Source organism: Eurypyga helias, unplaced genomic scaffold (genome assembly GCF_000690775.1).
Source record: "Eurypyga helias isolate BGI_N326 unplaced genomic scaffold, ASM69077v1 scaffold2924, whole genome shotgun sequence".
NCBI lineage: Eukaryota > Metazoa > Chordata > Aves > Eurypygiformes > Eurypygidae > Eurypyga > Eurypyga helias.
Genome location: NW_010248010.1, coordinates 231 through 21148, shown reverse-complemented (window position 1 = coordinate 21148; position 20918 = coordinate 231). Strand labels below are relative to the sequence as shown.

The following is a 20918-nucleotide window of genomic DNA, read 5'->3' as shown; positions in this document are numbered from 1 at the left end:
ACTTTTTTTTTTTTGTATCTAAATAACTCTGTGTCTTCAGTATGCCACAGGGTCGTTTTGCATAAGAAAATGAGCTGTTATTTTCCACCCAAGCAAAGTATGCCCTTCAGGTAAAGTGTTTTGGTTTCAAGGATAATTTGTCAAAATGTTTTATAGCATTCCAGGCTCCTCGTACGGAGGGTTTCCAAGTCCTGTACAAACACAACCCCACATTAGAAAAAAACTGGAAACCGTTCTCAAGAAAACGTGCGACCTTGAAGACTCTGCCTTCGTGCGGAGTGTTTGGCACAGCTCAGGTCCCGGGAGAACCCCCTGTCAGTTACACAGCATCACAGAGCTTCCCCTGGGCACAAGAAGCCTACGTAGCGCAGGCGCATCGCTCCATACTGTGAGCTTGTCCCTGGAGACAGCTATGAATTGCACCCACACAAGAACATACCAAAGGTAGGCATTTTGCCTCAGAAAGCTCTTGAACCACAATTCCCTCTATCGGTCGTCTCTTGAGTAGTGCCGTGCGGGTTGTCCGCCCCAAGCCAAGCGGTGGTAGGTACTGAGTGACAGGGAAAACCAATATTCCAGTGTTCCCGGTTGCCTGTTTTTGCAACAGTTGGAAGTGTGCTTCTGACGCCTCCAGTGTGCCCGTGCCCAAGTAACATGGGCAGAGTATGTGTATGATGTAGGAGAGCTCCTACAAGTCCCTCACAGGGGGGCAGGCCCACATGAGGATTCAATCCTTAGGAGCCTTCTCTTCCTCAATATAAAACTGGGATAGCGTTAACTGCTGACATTTAAAACAAGTCTGGAATGTTGTGAAGAACCAGAAGTTTGTAAAGTACAAGCAAATTGCTTGGTGTAAAAACAATAGTTTAGGGTTGTCCTTATGTCGGGCTTCAGCTTAATCTTCTGTCTTCTAAACTGACTCCCACAGGATCGTATTCCACGCTGGTTAATTTTAGTTGCGTTTCATAGAGAAGGCAAAGACAGAGCCCAGACCGTGTATCTTGGAGTGTAGATAATCCCTTGTGAGGAGACTTACAAGGAGCTTACGCAAGCAGATGTCACGTAGGAGAGAGAAAAGCTGTGGTATAAACCCAGAGGAAGCTTTTAGAACAGCCCTACATGATCTGAGCACAAACAATGGAAGATGACAACAAGACATTAGCAAGAAAAACGTAGGAATGGAAGCAAGTTGGATGGTGCAGAGAGGAAATGTGGATTTGTCTTTGGCACAGAGCCACACAGGAGCTTAAAGGGCATTTGACTGAGGCATTTGACTAAAATGCAAAAAACGCTGTGGGACCTAGGACAGGCATCTGAGCAAGGCGTAACTTTATGAGCATATGAATCACTGAAGAGGGGAAGATGATTTTATGCTCTTTTTTTTTTTTTTTCATTTGAGGTCTTTTAACAGTATGTGTGGAAAGGAGAGGGAACTGCATTCAAAGCAGCAGTTAATTAAGGGAGGCTGAGCCACCCCGGACATGAAGGAGAGAGAAATGATCTGCCTTTTGTGAGTCACTTGTAGGTTGTAGCATATAAAGGCATGTAAAAGCATGTAAGAGCCATGTTACTGATCACCTGCGTTAGCGGAAGATGGAAATCTTTTTCTTTGAGATTCTTTATCCTCTTGTTTCCTCTTGTTTCTTGTCAGTGCAAAAATTAATGAAGTTTTTCTAGATACAATAACAAATCCCAAAAGCCAAAGAGGATACATGTACCTGTGTATTTCCATCTCCCTCAAGGTACAGAGCAGATTAAAAGTCAGGTAATTTAAAGCATCTAATTAGACGTGAGTATGGAAAGTGGAGACAATCATTTGTGTTATGTAAGTCAGAAGATTATTTCCCTCATACTTCGGGTCAGGACCCTTGACATATCTAAGGAATAGAGCAAAGTGTTTATGTAGGGTAAATTATTGTGTTGGTAAGAGGAGTATTTTGAGGGCTCTTACCGAATGCCACGTACAGACCTAGAAAGCTGCTACATAAAATAATCCCCAGTACAGATACTTGCCCGGTAGGCTTTGTGTATGTATTATCTGCACTATGTCAGCGAAACAAGAGGATTTGCGTAGCTCTGGCATTGATCCTGCCCAAACTAGAGAAGCCTGACCATGTCCTACCCTGGAGTTTATGCTATAAATACATCTACGCAGGGCTAGGCCTTAGTCTGGTGCTGTGACCAGCATCACAGGCGTGTGCTGAATCTATGCTCAGTTCACCTTCCAGAATTACAGCGGGGCACTAAATAGCAGAGCATTTTCTCCCACTAAAAGGAGCCTCTTCTAGAAAAACCCTTTGCCTGATAATTATGTCAGTTTATCTTTGTGCCCTCTGCCTTCCTTTCTCTGAATTTATCTTGACTTTCTTCTTACAGCAGTTCCCATGGCATTAGTCGGCTGTAAATTCAGCTGCGGTTCATAATTATCTTTGAAAAACATAGATGCATAAATAGCACCCAGGAACATCTTCTTTGTTTGTTTTCGTTAGGAAACCTGCCAGAGGGACGAGCGCCGTCAGTGCCACAGACTTGGTTCTGAGGAAGGCCTCCCTGGAGATAAGCAAAATTTTCCATGTGTCTGTGAAATGAAACAAAGGGCGCCTGCTGACTTACATTTATCCCTAGACGCTTTTGATTAACAACTCTTTTCTTGCTAAGGAGAAAAAGTTTTGCTTCAAGTACCCTATTTGTCATTTGTTTGGATTTTGGAAGGGCATTAAGTATACACTTTTTTTTTTCATTTCTTTCATCCATGGCAAGAATAAAGGTGCACATTCTCAGCTGGTACGAAGGAAAGTAATCACAGCGGGGCAGAAACTAGCTGCAGATGTGTAGGTCTTACACCCGTGCCGCACCAGACCCACTGCTAATGCTCAAGGGGGGCTGTTCTCTACCCAAGTTGGTGATGCAAAGCACAAGAACATGCATATCTTAAATCTCTGAGAGCTCTGGCATCCAGACACTGATGATGGTATTAGAGATTGCCTGGTCAGAAATAGGGTTGTTTCTGTCAGGAATGGTTCATGTTTAAGGGGGAGACAGTCAAAAATCTACTGACTTCAGCAATGAAATTGGGTTAGAAAGTTGCCTTTTACTGCATTCCTGTGACGCGTGTGACAATGACAACAGGAGCATAAACAGTTCTTAAAAGGAAGCTGGCAAGCTCCAAAGCTGCATTTTATATGGGTAAAGGTGACTGAAACGCAGTATCAACCCTATGAAAAACATTGGATGTGTTCCCGAATGACCGTGCCGAGGTTCTGACCACTACTGCACTGAGCCTCGAGCTCTGGGTTCAGGGAAAGGTAACGGAACAAACTGCAGGTCATACCCACCTCCTAGTTACAAATGTGTTTCCTGTCGATTCCCCAGGTAAAGCTAAGAGCTCGGAGATGGTTCCCAGGCCACGGCTGCTCTGCAGCCTTCCCAGGTGAGATCTGGTCTCCATGCTTCCTTTGCAGTAACGCTTTCGGTTCAAATGGCAACGACTACAGCTAGGACGTAATTTTAGGCGAAGTGAAGCTTCCATGGTTTACTCATCGATGTGATAAAGTGAATCCTGACAACTTTTTAAGTAGACCACTTCAGATTTATTGAAAGTTAGTAAAGCAGACGCAGAAACCCTCAGACGAAGCAGTTCATACACACCCTCTATCAGTAATGAAGATAAGTCCCATCCTCAGGAACTGGACCTCTTCACCTTGAGCACTCAGTGAAAGGGGAAGAAAAGGGAGAAAGTTTCAACTCCATGCAAAGCCACTGAATACACAAGTCAGAGTTACAGCTCAATCCTGCAGCCACGTGCTAAACTGAACCAGTGTTTGAAGTTTGAAGAATTGCCCCATGCCTGAAGGTATGTCTGTGTCACTGCTGAAATGAAAGGAGAGGATAACTGCGTGTCCTGGCTGTGAAAAGGAGCTTCGTGACTTCAGTAGTAAAGAAATAAGAGGGGAGGTTTCTCCTTCCTCCCCTGTTACCACAGCAAGTATATTAATGACTGGTAGGACAGAAGGTCATTCTGCCTGAGTCCAGGAGATGTTAATTTTCAGACTCCTTTTCAAAATAAAAGGCAGGAAAAAAATCTAGAACAAAGTTTAGTAACAAAGCTGGTATTCCACGAATATTTACAAATAAAAGTACAAACATTTCTATATATACATATACAAGTGACTTGGTATTTAATGCACAGATTGTGTCAAAATAGCATTCTTGGCCCTTTGTTGCTGCTTATTTGGTTGCAAAACATTAGAATACAAGTATTTGATGGCAAAGCTAATCTATACAGCATAACTTACATACAGAGAAAAGGCACGTGCAATAAGAAAGAGTACAAAATGTACCCCCCCAAAATTAAAGAGGTATTCTTATGTTCCTCTTAAAGTATGCAAGAGCTAGATTTTAATTATGCAGCGGCTGTAGTTAAAATCCACGTAACTTTACACTGTAGCCAATAATATATAATAACACCCACGTGTTCCGTAGTATGAGAAAATGCTACAAATACGTTGTGCTCAGTGTAGGAAATATTGCAGAGACATAAATATGTGCAAAGGCCAGGAATATGGGTTCTAACCGTGATAAATATGTGCTAAATAATACAGGCCCAGGACACACGGCTAATATTATCAAACGGCATTTTATGCAACCTTTTTATGCAGGAAACTCAAGATTTTTCCTCCAAATATGATTACAGCTCTTGAGTCTAAAAAAAACCCACCACTGTATGAAAACTTTACACGAGCTGTCTTGCCAATGCGCTGCCTACTTCTCTGTAACAAATGAGGGTAATCGCTGCCCGCTGAACTCTGAGCTGGTACAAGGGCACACAGCTTTGCTGGCTACTCATTTACACCTGCTAAGGGTTTGGATTTTAAAACACACCCCAGCTGCTGCAGTAAGCTACAATTCATGAGGGCTGAGTTCCCACGTTACCAAACCGTAAAGTCCGGTCGTACACCCTGGAAATCATTGACGGTGAAAGACCGTGATCGTCTCCGAAGGGTAGGACGACTGGGATTCCTTCCCTGAACCAAATTTAAATAGGGATCAGATCTTAGGAAGCGTGGGTAGCTGTCTTGCTCCATCAGCCTGTAGACTGTGTTTTGTGCAGCATCGAAAGTGGTGATGATGGGCCGTTCAATATTCTGACTTGTGACTTCTTTGGTTTGAAAGTCCAAATTCACCTGGAAAACGAGGAAAAGTGTATTTCTTTAATGTACCTTCATGCATTCCCTGTGTTATTATCCCTAGCAATGAGACTGTACTTTGCTGAAAGTCCTTTTTGATCAGAGCACCTTGAATCCCTGACACACGTGGTTAGTCATACCACGGGATTAGTTAGCATGTCCATGTTCAGTAACGGCTCTCAGAAAGTCTCCACAGATGTGTCACTGGTGCAGTGGAAAACTGGTAAAATAGAAGATAAAGTCTGATGTTTGACGAATAGTAACTTTCCAACAGTGATCTTGGTATAGCTGCAGCTGTCAGGCTTTGCAACACCAGACTAGAACAGAACTCCCTCCATTTTTATTTAGGAATCATACAGAATTTTGTCTCATTAGAATGTGTTGGTGAACATTCACGATTTCTGGTTTCTGTGTAAAGTTTTGGTAGGAGAAAGGTGAGAAAACTCTAATAATTGAAATACAAAAATCATTTTAATGGGTTTCTGGAGGCTTTAGTTAGGGAAAGCATATAAAAAGTGACCATTTATTCCATGTAACGTTGCATTCATCCTGGGATGATTTAATTAGTGTGAGAATTCTATTAAAATGTCAGGCTCTGATTTAAGCATGCTATTTTGAAAAACTATCTGGTCAAAATGTGACTTCTGGGCTTATTTTCCTCACTGAGATACACGTGTCACTTCCATAAAGCTAGTCAAAACAAACAGTTTAGATCTGAGAACTGAAGAGCAACTAATCGTGACAAAATGCTCCACTCCTCAGAGGTAAGGTTTTACGATCCTATCGCACCGTACGCCCAGGAAGTCGTGTGTAAAAGAGCTCCGCTGGACAAGTTAGTCAGAGAGAAGGGGCAAGTTCCAGAGCTGGGTGGTGTGAAATGAGGTGCTGTTGGCAGGGCTGAGCTGAACCCAAGGAAGTGTCACCAAAGCTCAAGGTGAACAACAGCACCCACACCATGTGCACCAACACCAAAGCATGACAGATAAAGAAACGGTTACGGTGCTCCTAGTCACAGTACGACTCCCACACACTGTCCCCTCCCTAGCTTTCCTCCTGCTCTTCCTTTCACTTAGGTCACTCTGAGAAGCGTTGACCATAGCAGCGCTTGATGCCCCACCATAACCGCTCAGACATTGATCGGTGCCCCATGGCAGGTCCTACCTCAAACAACTCCAGGGCTCTTTTTATCTAAGGTCCACCCCAAAGGCATGCAGCAGAGAAAAGACATGAAAAGGGACGTAAACCTTTGAAAGTGAACATTTCCTAGGAAAAGCAGACCTGAACCTTAAATGTCATCTATGGGAATTACAGGTGGAAATTGCACCATTTGACAATCCTGCTCTTAAAATGAGAATGACGCCCGTTTTACCCTTGTCACAGGGAAGCAGCAGTTTGTGTTTTAGTGTTTTAACAGATTAAAAAAAAATTTCAGGGGAAAAGGAGAATTGTCAGGTGACATATTTGATCTGCTCAAACTTTATAGAGTTACAGGAACTGTCAGTTCCAAAGACTTGTTGAAGAGGCTGATTGTGATTTCAGAGAGAATTCATCATCTCCCAACCTGTTCATCCCCTTTGTAGAGCAGGCAAAAAGTGTTCCTTGTGCTCACTAATGAACCCCGTATAACACGCTTCGGTAACGTGAAGACAGCGTAAACATGACAACTTTTCGCACTACTGTAGTAACGTAAAAAGGCCTTTGTGTTGCTGTGGATTGACCTATCAACATATTTTTTGTGCGTGACAGTAACATACCAAGAATATGCAGTTAGAGCTGGGGGGCGGAAGGGAAGGAGGGGCCAATCAAGAAAAGTCTGTGTTCAAAGCACGATTAATAATTTAAAGGTTATGTTTAATTTAATAGTTTCTTCTAGTGTCTTCTATTCTTCTGGTTTATTTAAAATAAAAGCTGCTGAATCTCAGTTATGTAATAATTTAATAGCTACTGGTTTAAGAGAAAAGGGAGAGCAAGTCCGTTGTTCTGGAGGTAACTTGTAAGTTACAAATGCCAGCTGGCGATCTCAGTTATGTAATAATTTAATAGTTACTGGTTTAAGAGAAAAGGGAAAGCAAGTCTGTTGTTCTGGAGGTAACTTATAAGTTACAAATGCCAGCTGGCATGTCTCACTGCCGCTTTAACATTTAACTTCACTGTTCCATCTGACATAAATCCTGTATATATATCTATATATATATATGTGTGTGTATATACACCCATCTCCTGGCTTTACAGACCACGAGGAATCTCTGGTTCCTACAGCGTAAGACTTAAACTCATACTCCATATGGGAAGAGTAAGACGGAGGGAGTACTGAAAGGAGCGTGGAGAACAGTGAGAATAATCTATGCCGTTGCTTCCAGACCTCCTTCCCGAGTTTCGACATTTCAGAGAAGGTTTTAAGCCTTCTTACGTCAGCCACTACATGATTAACTGTCGTCCCTGCTTCTGGGCATGGGTTTCCTCAAAGCAGGTTTCATCAGAGGCCGTTGTGTCCAATGCTGTGCTACACTGCGGAACGCTTTTACTGTACCTCTTTTGGAGCATCCTTCTGTATGAACGTTTCATAGATGGTCTTAGCTTTTGGCAAAAGTTCATGTGCCGTTTTGCTTTTCTTGTAATCCTCGCAGGCCATCCAGAACTCAATGTTCTCCTCACTGAACTCTGTTTTCAGAAACTTCGTAAAGGCATCCAATCCAGCTAAAAAAGGGAATGTTCAATTGCATTAAAGATACATATCCTTATCAGAGAGTTACTCCTTTGACACAGTCTGTGCAAGGGAACAGAATAGGCTGTGCTCCCTCTGAATTACATCACAGCACAGATAATTATTTGAAAGGTTCTAAAATAAGCACAGTTCTTTCATTACAATCCTGAGTGTTGTAACTCCCATTACGGAGCTCTCAGCATCTGTAAAAATCCACCACCAAGATCTTGTGAGTTTAGAAGTGGAAGCAATCAAAACACGCAGATGTTTGTGGAAGTGATGGACTTTGTTTTGGCTGAATATCAATCTAGGCTGACTGAAACACTGTTTGAGTCTTCGCTCAAGAGCAGACTGTTCTCCAGTAACAATTTAAAATTAATGGCTTTTAGCACCTTCACAGTTTGCTTCATCCTACTGTTATTGTGCTGGAGATACTTTCTTTCCCAGATAAGCTTTACCTGTGGAAGCAATGCAATCGTACTGATGTCGACTGTTCCAGGAGCAGACCTGAAAAGCAGGTAGTGTCCAGCACTGTAGCTGGATGACACGTGTGTCCCTCCAAAACAGAAGGAGGCACATATGTGCGTTTGATAATTATGGAAGCAACAGGCCCTTTCAAATGATGCCCCTTTTTGTTCCTGTCACTGTTTCAGAAACAAACTGTACCAGAAGTGACAAAGTCTTTTCTGAAGTACACAGAATGTTTTCACCTTTAAGGTTTGGTCTTGCAGTCAGTATCTAAGCAACATTCAAATGAAATTCTGCTGTTTTATTGAAGGAAGGCTTTGCTGTCTGTTACGTTACTTTGCTCAATGAAATATGAAACTTAAAAGTTATTTTCAGCTATCTTCAGTAGTTGACAGCGTGCTATAGCCTAAGTACGTGAGGAGAGCAGCAGCACACGCTACCATAAATGACCTATCATACCTAGTTTGGGTAACTGCCAGGTCTGCCTCAAGTGCACAACCAGATTTATGATTTTCCCTCGTTTGCCATCAGTTTTCCATCCTAACAGTCTGCACAGAGAGGAAACAGCTACTGACCTTTCTCAGAAAGCAGTTTGTCAAAAGATTCTCCCCATTTCACTGCTTCTTCAGGAGACACACTGTGTAAGAAACAGAAAGTGGGTTTGAAGGATAGTGCGTACTGTTTGAAAAGCCCTTGGTTCGATCCCATCGCTAAGGGAGCTCATTCTCTTACGTAGTTCAAAAACATTTGGTTTCATTTCTTTCTGACATTTTTCCTGCAGATTTGTAGGGGTTTTTCCCTCCCCCCATCTAAAAAAATAGCAGAGCAGAGCTTTTTCTTTTCAGTGTTTGTGTTGCACTACTAATCTTTAAGAGAACTGAGATTATGCAATATGGTAAAACCCATATGGGAACCAGGTCAGTCACCTATTTAAACTTAAAAAATACGCGTCGCAGAGATGTGGTTTTGAACGCACTCGGTCTGAGGCTGCGCTACCATGGTCTATTTTTAATGAGAGACGGGAAATTCTGTAGCCTGAAGACAAAGTTGGAGCCATATGGTTGAGGTGATAATCTCACTGGGTAGGAGCACGCGTAGCCTGGTTTGTTTACCACAAACATGTTTCAAGTGTCATGTCATTCCGAGACGCTGAGCTCCAGTTATAAAACTCCACGTATCCTTCCTCAAATATGCCAAGCTGCATGCATCTTACTTTGATTTCAAATATTCTGCCTTAGAGAACAATGCAGAAAGGGAAAAGAAAAAAACACTACAACCCACCCTACCTTGTTCACTCAAACACAATTTTTGGGAAACCCCTTTTTGGTGTTGTACAGGTCAACCCTGAACACACCCCTGGAGAGTTACTTGGATTTTTGCAGAGCAGAACTGGAGTAAGCCTGGAGATGAACTGTATCATATGAAGACCAAGACTTAAGTTCTAAGCCTGAAGGTGAAGTCAATTTTTATCAGGTGCTTTACAAATATTAATATTTAGAACCATTTTTCATTTGAGGACAATGCACAGTACACTGAAAGTATCAGCGAGCAACGTGTCCAGGGTTAGTGGGTTACACCAACTTTGCACGGGCTGAGCACCTCTTAAAGAGGATGCCCCTTTCCTGGTGGGGTGGGCTTGCCGTTCTGTTGCCTGACTCATGTGCTTTGGGCTCTGCTGGCAAACGTATAGGTACGTGGGGGCTTGCTGTTCTGTTGCCTGACTCGTGTTTTGGGCTCCGCTGGCAAACATATAGGCACATGAAGTTTAGATGGAGGGAAATTCCAATCACTTTGAGAAGGAATTTAAGCCAGTAATGATCTTGGTTTTGCACAAAACGAAAAGGATGATTTTTAATTTTTTTTTTTAATAGCTGACACATCTCTCCCAGCTGAAGTCATTGTTTATAGGAATTTATATTTTAACTTAGGAGAGACAAACTGTTCTCAAGATGTACGAATACTTCAGAACTGACATTCTAGAAATTACCACAAGCCACTAAAGCAGGGGGATTCTGGAGTCGGGCAAAGCGAGACCTCACTCCCTTACAGAGTTTTTTAATTATGAAAAGTACAAAAAGTGCAGTTCCCTGAACTGTGTGGACTTGGAGGTCTGGGAACAGTGGGTTCCTAGAGCTACAGAAACTAATTTGGTCACTGTGAAAGATAAACCCCGGTGGCTTCAGGCAACATACACAGTCCACAACTGCACGAAATACTGGGGAGGTTCTTGGCCGGGTTTGGAAACTCCTGGTGTGCATTTCTGATTTTCTTCAGAAAGTGCATGAACCCAGGAGCCTCACAGATCCCCAGGAGCTGGGTGCAGCAATGAGTTGCTGCAATAATAGGCAGAAACCTACATCTGTTCAGCTTTGCTGCTTTCTAAAGATGAGGAGAAACCAGTGAATGGGTCATAGGCATTTCCACTATCACCATGCTGTCCATCTGCAGCGTTGCATTAAGCTCTCTTTCTTCTTATCTTAGTTAACAGCTCTGAGTGAAGAATGGAAATCATGAAAACTAAGTAAATTGCTTAAATCATAGAATCATGTCCATGGGCAGGGACACCTTCCACCAGACCAGGTTGCTCCAAGCCTCATCCAGTCTGGCCTTGGACACTTCCAGGGATGGGGCATCCACAGCTTCCCTAGGCAACCTGTCCCAGTGTCTCACCACCCTCTCCGGGAAGAATTTCTTCTTGATATCTAATCTAATCCTCCCCACTTTCAATTTAAACCCGTTACCCCTTGTCCTGTCACTACAGGCCCTTGGATAAAGTCCCACCCAGCTTCCTTGTAGCCCCTTCAGGTACTGGAATAATAAATCCCAACCTATTATCTCACTTTATTATTTGAAAAAGTGCGCTTTTTTCCATTTTTACTGAAAATAATCCACATCTCTCTAATCTCCATATAGAAAGATCAGCAAAAAGCTGCCAGTTTCTCTTCTATACAGTAAGAACAGCAGAGTCCTTACTAGGCACCTGGCTGGGAGTAACAAGGTAAAAGGCAGTTGGCTGAGTGAGGAAGTGATAGTCTGATAAAAGGGGAAAATTCTTCAGAGAATTATTTATTGCTGCTGCATCTTCCTCTGAAAGTGCCTTTTCACAGATAATAAGGATGAGGTTTTGGCTGCATACTTCGTACGAAATACCCAAGGGTAATCAGCCACCCAGTACTGACTGCATACAGGTGGCATGGAGGCTGAGCTTTCTCTTTCCAGATGCAATCCTAGCACAGTTGTACATGTCTGGAACTGAGACAGGGAAAAAGGGTGTTCTCAGGGCAATGGTACCTTTGTTCATCATTGCAATGTGATCACTTTTTCATGGGTTCTAGAAACAAGAGTTTGGGCCTTTACGCAATTTCTAATATGTGCTGACAACGAGTACAGGCTTGTAGAAGCAGTTCTGGTCAAAATAGGCTTCTTGGCCCCAAAGGTAGTAACTGCTTAAACAAAGTTCATCAAGATTATTAAGTCAAAAGAGCACGGGAAGCGCTGAAGTGTTCTGAAATGATCTGTGATGGAAAGAAAGGGGTGGCAATGTTTTTAGGCCATGGAACTGCAGTACTTTAAACATTTCCTTCTTTTCAGTCAAGATGTGCAAATGCAAGTCTGGAACTAAGCTCTTATTGCAGTCAACAAAACCAAGATTCCACCTTGCATCTTCAGGAGAAACAGTACTACAGGGACAATACTAAAATAGTGTTTAAAGATTAGTACCTGAATTTAGGAGAGAAAGAGTTTTCGAGCAATTACTGCAATTATTGAGGAACTATGCCTTCAGTATTTGACATGCATCTGGCACTTGTACAGCACGGAATTCTTTGGGAAATCTTTTCAAGGAGCTGTATGATTTCACTACAATCAGTAATTTGTCTGCTACATTTCTGAGTTGATGCTTGCTCAATATAGTCAGTGGACTGATGAAAATGCTGCTGGCATGAGTAGAGGTTTGAATGTGTCTGCAAGTGTACGGGGACCCGTCTACGCTCAGTGCTGTGAAAACCAGTGGCGAGTTGCTTTGCAGCATCTGTATGCTTTCGTTAGATTGCCGACTTCTAAACCGAATAGATCCTGAAAGCTCTACTCTTTGCCAAGTCTGAATGCACACACACAGATGCAGGAAACGTTCTGAGTCACACAGGCACTTCCTGCAAGGAATCCCCAACCACGCAGTCTTTGCTGCTGCTTACCTTGCTGCTTTTGTCAGGTTTCCGGGTTTACCGAGATGATCACCGTCATGGAATTCAGGTTTCTGCAGGAGAAGGCTCAGCCTATTTCTCTTCTGCTTAGCTCTGCAACAGAATCAGGGTAGTTTTTCAAGCAAACTTGTGGATAGTTGGGGTTTTCTCTGACATTTCCTTTGACTGATCTGCTTCTGCATCACAGATCCCTCTACGCTCGCTTATAGTGATGCTGATGTTAATTCCACATGTATTAGTCACATTAATGACTTTTTCTTTGGATTTATTTTTCTTTATATTTTTTGTCTTTATATTTGCATTTACATTTCTCAGCACAACTTTAGATAGGAAGCACTGGCAAAGAGAAATGGAAATCTTTTCATTTCCAGTATCCTTTTCATTTATTTTTAAGATGGGGGGGTGAAATTTCACCATAGAGAGCATAAACAGTTGGCTCAGCACCTTCTACTTTTAATGTTTCGCAAAGAAAAAGGAAGTATTGCTTCCTGTAATTTGAAATTTTTAAAAAGAAGCTTTCCTGAATCATAAACAGGCTTTAAAGAAGCATTTCTCAGAACTTCTTGAAACCTCCCTCTCCTATTTTCTTAGCTCCCTCTCCTATTTTCTTAGCTTATTATATGATTTTGCTCCTTGATCTTAAAAAATATTTCTGTGATGAATTAGTATGTGATGTATGCAGTTCCTAGGATTGCAGCCCATGAGTTTTCATATATGCAAGTCAAAAATAAAATGATCTGTGCCCTGAATTCACACCCACGAGCTGTTTGAAGAATCCTCTATGTAAACAGAACACTCAGCCTGACCTTAAAACTTACCCAGGCTTGCTCGTTTGATGTGGCTCTTCTTTAATTGCTGACTTCATGACCTTGTAATAGGATTTGTCCTTCGAAGCAGAAGTGTTTAGCTGGGGGAATAAAAGAAGCGGGTTCTCCATCTTCCTCTAAAAAAGCCTCCCAGCTTCAGAAAACGATTTCTTTGACTTCCTCAGAGCAGTTGCATCTGGTGGAACTGGTGTGCTCGGGAGGGCTCACATGCTGCCTCCGGCTGGGTCGCTCCCAATCAGCTGTTGAGCAGCTCCCAGCGTAGGTAGCGGGAAGAAGGAGGTTCTCCACCTTCGCTGCCGCTGCAGCTGCACATACAGGGGACCTTAAGTAGAGTTCTGGTTTTACAGGCGTCATTTAGGGAAGTGAGACTGCAACTTTGCAAAATGGCTGTTGATCATGCCGACAAACGCCGCTATCAGCAGAGCCTCTCCTGGGGTTGCGCTCCTGGAACCTGATGTTTCACTGGGCTCAGGACAAAGACATCGTTTTCCCCCAGACACCTGTGAAGTGTTCTCTCAAATGAGCTTGGAGGAGAACCAGTTTGCATAAACCAGCATACAGCCTTGTCTTAAACTCTTAGAACTTCTGCATGACCTTAAAGTGCCCTCTGCAGCCATATGCTGGACACAAAAGCAGGTCTATCCACAGTTTGCTGACTTCAAACCCAGGGTGTCCCGGGGTCTCCTGTAAGAACCAAATGAAGCTGCAGTTTTCTAAACGGAGATTTTAATTTTTACACCGTTTTTCAGAAATGATGAGCACCTACTTCTAATTCCAAGTTTGCCCACTTCAAGCCCCTCCTTCATCTTTTATATCTGTGGGCTTGATTTTCATTTACAACCTCCCAGCCAGGATGAAAAGTCCTGAGTTCATCACAAAAACTTGTGATTTGGGGGGGTAGGGGGGCTGTAAATAACAAAAAAATTCTCATTTCAGTCTGCACAAGGTCAAAATACATTAACTTTTTTAGGGTGATGAGCACATATTGTCTCTTCACACACAAGCCTGGTGTTAAGTTTCTCGTTTGTAAGTACAATTTGTGTTGGGGGTGTCGTAAGAACAACCTACCAAAGAAACGCCTTCAGCGTTAGCTGAACGTGGGGCTGGAAAAGCTTAAAACTGTGCAGTAGTTAATCGATTAACAATTAAATAGTCCTCCTTTTTTTAATGCCAATGCCTTGTTTTGATTATTCAGGTGACTCCAAGCCTTGGGGAGAAGACATGACCTCGCCACCTTCCCACAGTTTTGTCCAATCCTGCACAATTACTGCAACATGGGTAAGTGCTGGTGAGAGTCCCACCATGGCCTTTGCCTTGTGGCTTGTGGAGCTGGGGAGGACGGGGGCTACCAATATTCAAAAGAACTAAACAAAATAAACCCCAGCCCTCCGCTGGGACTGCAAATTCCTGAAACATAACAACAACAAAAAAAATGATGTTACTGATTGTGGGTTGTTTTTTTCAAGAGAGAGAAAAATGAAAGAAAACTCGTGTATTACATGTGTGGCCCAAATTTTAAAATCAGACTGGGCAATATTCAGTGCAAAACTGCACTGGACCTTTAAGAAGCAGAATGATGGTTTTAAACTGCATTTTCACAAAAAAAATGATGTTACTGATTGTGGGTTGTTTTTTTCAAGAGAGAGAAAAATGAAAGAAAACTCGTGTATTACATGTGTGGCCCAAATTTTAAAATCAGACAGGGCAATAATCAGTGCAAAACTGCCTTTTGGGACCCAAGGACCTTTAAGAAGCAGAGTGATGGTTTTAAACCGCATTTTCAGTTTCAGAGTAGGCTTATATAGCACAAGCTTCTCAGTTTAAACTGGCTTTAAGTGCAGGTGTCCTTAATAATGCATTCTGTCTTTTACCAATAAGTAAATAAATACAGAATGCGTGAGTTTATGTCACTTCTCTGCAGCTGTGGGGGTCACATGAGATTTCTTTTCCCACTTATTACGTGTATAGTATACTGTCTGTGTCCATCCAGATGATCTCTAAGGTCCCTTCCAACCCGAACGATTCTATGAGTCTATCTGCTGTAATTTTATTACCCGGTGATTTCAGTTCCTGGAAAAGGGTTTTAGTTGTAGCCTCAACAGTCCACGTAAGCTGACTTAAGGAAGATTTGTAGCATGAAATGTCACTCAGAAGTGAATTACGGTGGCCTTGCCACTACACCAGGTAACAGAAATGACGCGCCAGGTCACGGCTTCAGGACCCACCACCGCAGGGCTGTCCCCAGCACACGTCTGGATGGCGTGTCCAAGCCACTCTTAAATGACTCTACGGCAACGGGTGTTGTGTCTTAGATGCTTGAAACATGCCTGTACTATACTGTGACAATTGTGTCGGTCCCGCACGCAGCAATGTGCGGAGCATCTTCGAGAACTCATTCGGAAATGCTTTTTGGAGGGGGGAAGGAAGGGAACAATTACAAATAATCTTCCCCTCCCCCCCTTTTTTTTTCCAGTAATAGAAAGCTGATATTAAATTCAGGCCCTGAAGTAGGCAAATTGCATCAAAGTCAGCCTGTGTTTTGTCAGTGACGGTGCTGATGCTAGCACGCAGCCCTGTTTTGCACCGCAGGCTACAGTAGCTATAGCAACAGTACTAACGACCCTGCAAATGCTTCTGGGCGGCTCTGTGTACTGCAAGATGACGATAGAGGAAAATAATGAGTTATTTTAAGCCAGAAAAAGCAGACCCAGAATATTATGTTGATGACATGAACCTAGAAAGCTTTAAAGAAATCTGGGAGGAGAACCAAATGTCCTGATTGCCACCCATTTCTCTAACGACTGAAATGTCTTCACAGATCCGTTGGCAAGCAGGCCAGTGATTTTTCAGCCCTCAAATCAAGATCCCCTTTGCACAGTGACAGCAATATTGACTTAACGATTTATTACTTGTAGGCATGAATAAATACATTTCTCACGGGTGTCCAGAGCTAGATGAATAATGTATTTTCAAAACAATCTTTATGACGCAAAAAAAGCAAAATTGAATAGATCAAAATGTGCAGAAAGTTCTTTGAGGTGATGTCCTGATCTCTCTGGGCCTGTTCCTCAGCTGGAGCATCCACACTGGCTTCTGTTAGTGCTCAATAAGGTCCTGTCACAGCTGATGGTAGGGCCATGCTTGGCTTGTTAGAGCCAAGAGCTGCCCTCTGTGAAAGAAGTGCCGACTGATACCATTAGCAATAATGACATTTGATTGCACACCGAACCTCTCTCTTCTAGAGGTGAGCACTGAAAGATTCAGACCTTCCATTCAGCTGAACAGAAGTGAAGCCCAGAGTGAGTGGTTCAGCACAAAGAACTAGAGCGCAACGTGAAGTTCTCCTGTGCCAGTAATCCCTCTGCATCTTCAAGCTACTTTTGTTACTTGCCAGGTAAGTGTAAACTTTGCCTCCTTCATGCCCACGCTCGTGTCCTAGCGCTGCCCCGGCTTCTCCACAGCCAAGCTTCACCGTTGTTCTTCTTCAAATCCAATTGGACCTGTGCGGCTTTTGTGGGTTGATGCTTAGTTTCTGCTGAAGGTAAGCAATATTCACCTTTTGGGATGAAAAAAACCCAGACGACAGCACAGTCTCTTTACTGTCCTGTGAAGAATAACCATGGAAATAAACTTCACTGAAGAGCATGGGCAGAAAAGGTGTGTTTTCGTATTTCCCTTTTTCCTGTAAAGGGATTTGAAGGATTGAAAATTTAAAGTACTTGTTCTGAATTAATTTGGCTTCAATAAATAATTCTGCTGATCTTCAGTAACTTCTTAACAATTTATCACTCCTCATTATTTATGTTGCTTATTCCTTAAAAAAAACATAATTAGAGCTACAGTTCAATAATATCATCAATATGTGATTGTTTTATCTTCAGATAAAACCCGGTTTTTGCTTCAGGAAGCAATACCAAACAGAAAACGGATTTTTATTGTAAATCTCAAGCAGAGGAGCTCGCAGTCTGCTAATTCAGTGTATTTCTTCAGTGGTGCACCTAAAAGATTCACCCCGGTGGAAGAACTCGGCACGTGGGATACTTCAGAGTTAGTGGCAGAGAAGCATTGTAACGCCTACACATCGTTCACCTTATAAAGCCCCTTTTGTTGCTGCTCTTTAAAAGGAAGGAAACAAAATTGCATTGTTTCAGATAGGGATCGCTGACCATGGGAACATGATGTTTTGCATTCGGGGTCTGCGGGTCCTGTCAGTCAGGGATCTCAAAAGAATTTGGTAAGGTATCTGTGATGAAAACCCACGCTTGCTGCAGGCTTGGGGATCTTCGTAGTTTCTGCAGAACTGCCGTGGAAAATGCTTACTTCTGTGCTAAACTAAATTAATTTGTTTAGTCTTTAGAAAGGTCAGAATAGGAAAGTGAGTCTGCAGAGCTCTCGGCTGCATTCATTTCCTGCCTGCCCCACGGTTATGCGGCTGGCATCTCCGATTAGTCCTATTTACATATTACATACATCACTGTCACAATTAATCTACAGGAAGCTGGTTGCTCAGTTGAAACGCCCCGCGTTTACCCCACAAGTGGACAGCAGTGACATCAGTGCTCGTTAGGCGCTGCATTTTAACGACCCGCTTCTGGAAGTGCTCACCTGGGACACTCACATGCTTTTTAAAATGTGGGGTTTTAGTGTGGTATTCACAGGAAAGGTTCAAGGCAGGAAGATGCTCTAAACCCTGCCCAATATATCCTTCTGGAATTAGACTCTACTGGATTTGTTTCTGTCTTACAGAGATCTAGAGGGATTCCTCACATGACAACCTGCTTTTTTTCCCAAGAGAAATGTTTTGTCCATCCATACTTAGAGTGCAAGGATTGGGCTGAGCGTTTTCTGGTCCTTCTGTGAAAGGTGTGGGAGAACAGGATGGAGAGGCTATCGCTTAGTCGTGCAAGAGGGCTGTCACTCCTGCTCCGCTGAGTGGTAGTCATAAGATCAAACTCCCCACAGCAGTTAAGGGAATAAAATGTTTTACGTCAGAACTGAGTCCGCTATCGGTGCTGAAGCAGAGCCCTCATGTGGGATGCCAGGCATGTCCTCACTCTGCTTTTCCAGTCAGATGATTCCGGAATATCTTAAGGATGCTGCAGCGCAGGTTGAAGTTGTAGGATGGGCATTGTCCAACCTCGTAGTGAGAATTAGGGAAGCCATAAGAAAAGTGTTGTACTTAAAAGGTAGCTCTGCGAGGAAGACAGCTACCCCAGGACGGGGAGAGCACTCAAAACATGTTTTGAAGGTAGCACCTAGGTATTTCGGAGGAAATTAGGCAGGGCCTAAGCACTGAGGTTCTACTGCAAAGCTGCCCTTGCTGGCTGCAGTGTTGCATCGTGTGCTCCCTCAGTGTAATATGGCACTGACACAGACAGACCTAATTCTGCCTTTTAAAAGCATGGCTAAGATTTCTTCAGCTTATACGTTATCGTGTTTTATTCACAGTCACTTCTTCCTGATAGTGCAGTGTTCTCATGTCCGGGTTTCGATGATGTAAACAGTCCGAGGGCTTACAAAGTAGTATGGTGGATTGCTCGTCAAAGCAGTAAAAAAATTGGTATGAAAAAAATGAAAATTCAGTCTCTCAGTCTTCCCAAAGTATATAAATATATATGTGAATGAATGTATAAATATATTACATTATCGTCAAAGTCTGTCAAAAGTAGGCAGCGTCTGATTTAAAACTACCAGTTACTTTGTTTTTCTCTTCAGTAATGACCCAAAGAAGTTCACCACTAAAATTAGATACAATTTAATACTAATGCCAGCTCAAATTTGAATGAGTCTGAAATCTCCAGGATGAGTGAGAAATTTTCTAGAAAGGTTCAACTGTTTTTTGAGGATTCAGAAAAGCTGTATTCCGAAATGTAAGTTGGAGCAGTTTTATTTCCTAGAGGATGGAAAGTTTTGCAGTAGTAGTTTCCTTTTCCTCCTCTCATTATATTATAAATCTCTTAGGAGGAGGCTGGCGTGAAGGCAGCGACGCTCATGGTCAGTGTTCACCAGCCAGTCACAGTCTCTTCATAACTAATACCAGAATTTCCAACAAAAGTTCTGTTACCAAGCATAAGGGCAGCACCAGTTTTCCCAAACTGCCACCCGATTTCTTCTTCAGATTTGCAAGAACCCTCAAGAAAAGTCTGCTGGTTACCTAACACAGTAATATGCAGGGGGTGGTGAATCTTATTAAGCCTTTGGAAAAGCTTCAGGCACAGCAGAGATAAAGCTCCGCTCTAGCAGTGTTCTTCTGCGTATGTTTGGTTTCAGTCATGCAAGGAATCTTATCTGATGAGTTTGCTGTGTTGGATCGGGGGCTGCGCGATCTGGCTGCGACCTCAGACCTCCTGGGACGCAGTGATGTGAGCAGCAAAGCTAGGAAGACTTGAACCCACTCTTCATTCGGGACTCTAGGCAGCAGTATGGGTTCTATGGACGCCTCACCCGTGCTGTCATGTTTGTGACAAAAGACCTTGCCATTTTGGCACTATCTAATTCTTCATTTTTTTCTGACTTTTCACCTCGAGCTGTCATGTTTGTGACAAAAGACCTTGCCATTTCGGCACTAATTCTTCATTTTTTTTCTGGCTTTTCACCCAAATCATGACCTGCTTCATTATTACAGTTTTGATTTGAAACAGGCCTCAACTTTTGCAAATGTTAACTATGGCAACCTCTGGTTTTCACACCAGCATCTAAACCTGATTTTCATCAGCTCCAATTTGCTGCTCCTGTCTTTCTCATCTGACTTTCTCTATCACAGCTAGAATAACTGGAATTACAAAAATAAGCTTTGCAAAGCTTGCCAAAAATACTTCCTCAAAACAGAGGAAATGTGGTATTTTCACTTTTGGTATGCAACCAGGAAGCAAGCTATTCCAGTCTCTCTGTTGAGTAAAAACAGGTGAATTAGCATGTTAATTTGATGAACACAAAACTTGTCATAATTTTGATATTGCTGTGGTCACCACATCTAATACAAATGTTGCATTTCATCGGTTTCCAATCAGCCTAGATTGCCTGAGGATAGAAGCTTGTCCTTGTTGGAATCATTTCCATTCCAATCTGCAGTGACCATTTTTTGTAATTCCTAGGGAATGTCTGCAGCCTGCTTTGCCTGATCCACAGGCACCTTTCAAATCCTGACTTCAGAGATTGCCACTGTGGCTATGCAAGACCTTTTGTTTTCCCACTGAATGGTGTCCGAGTTTAAAATCTTTGCTTTTCGACGACCAGATTCTGCCCCGATCCTGACAGTGCTGATGTATCTTTTGCACAGGATGGAAGGTGCAAATAGCCATATGGGAATCCAGATTTCCCAGCACCAAAACAAGGCACCCCAGGCGATGGGGCTGGCACTGCAATGGCCACGGTTGTCCCGGTGCTCCCTCGCTTGGAAAAATTCTGACATGTCCTTTCTCTCTTCCTTCCAAAACAGGCCGTGCTTGGCAATCAATGTCCCTCCCTTGCTCCTCCCTCCCTCCCTTCCCACTAAACGTTGGGATTTGCCCGAGGCGGCCCAGCTGAGGGG

The 20918-nt window shown here is 42.9% G+C and overlaps 1 protein-coding gene across 1 annotated transcript; it reads right to left on the bottom strand.

The window, feature by feature from the left end:
- Positions 1-4910: 4910 nt before the first annotated feature.
- RGS18 (regulator of G-protein signaling 18) lies at positions 4911-13564 on the bottom strand. Its single transcript, XM_010150898.1, has 5 exons — positions 13379-13564; positions 12552-12653; positions 8934-8995; positions 7717-7883; positions 4911-5183 (listed from the first exon to the last, which is right to left on the bottom strand). The coding sequence occupies exons 1-5, from the start codon at positions 13495-13497 to the stop codon at positions 4929-4931; spliced, it is 705 nt and encodes a 234-aa protein (XP_010149200.1). The 5' UTR covers positions 13498-13564; the 3' UTR covers positions 4911-4928.
- Positions 13565-20918: the final 7354 nt, after the last annotated feature.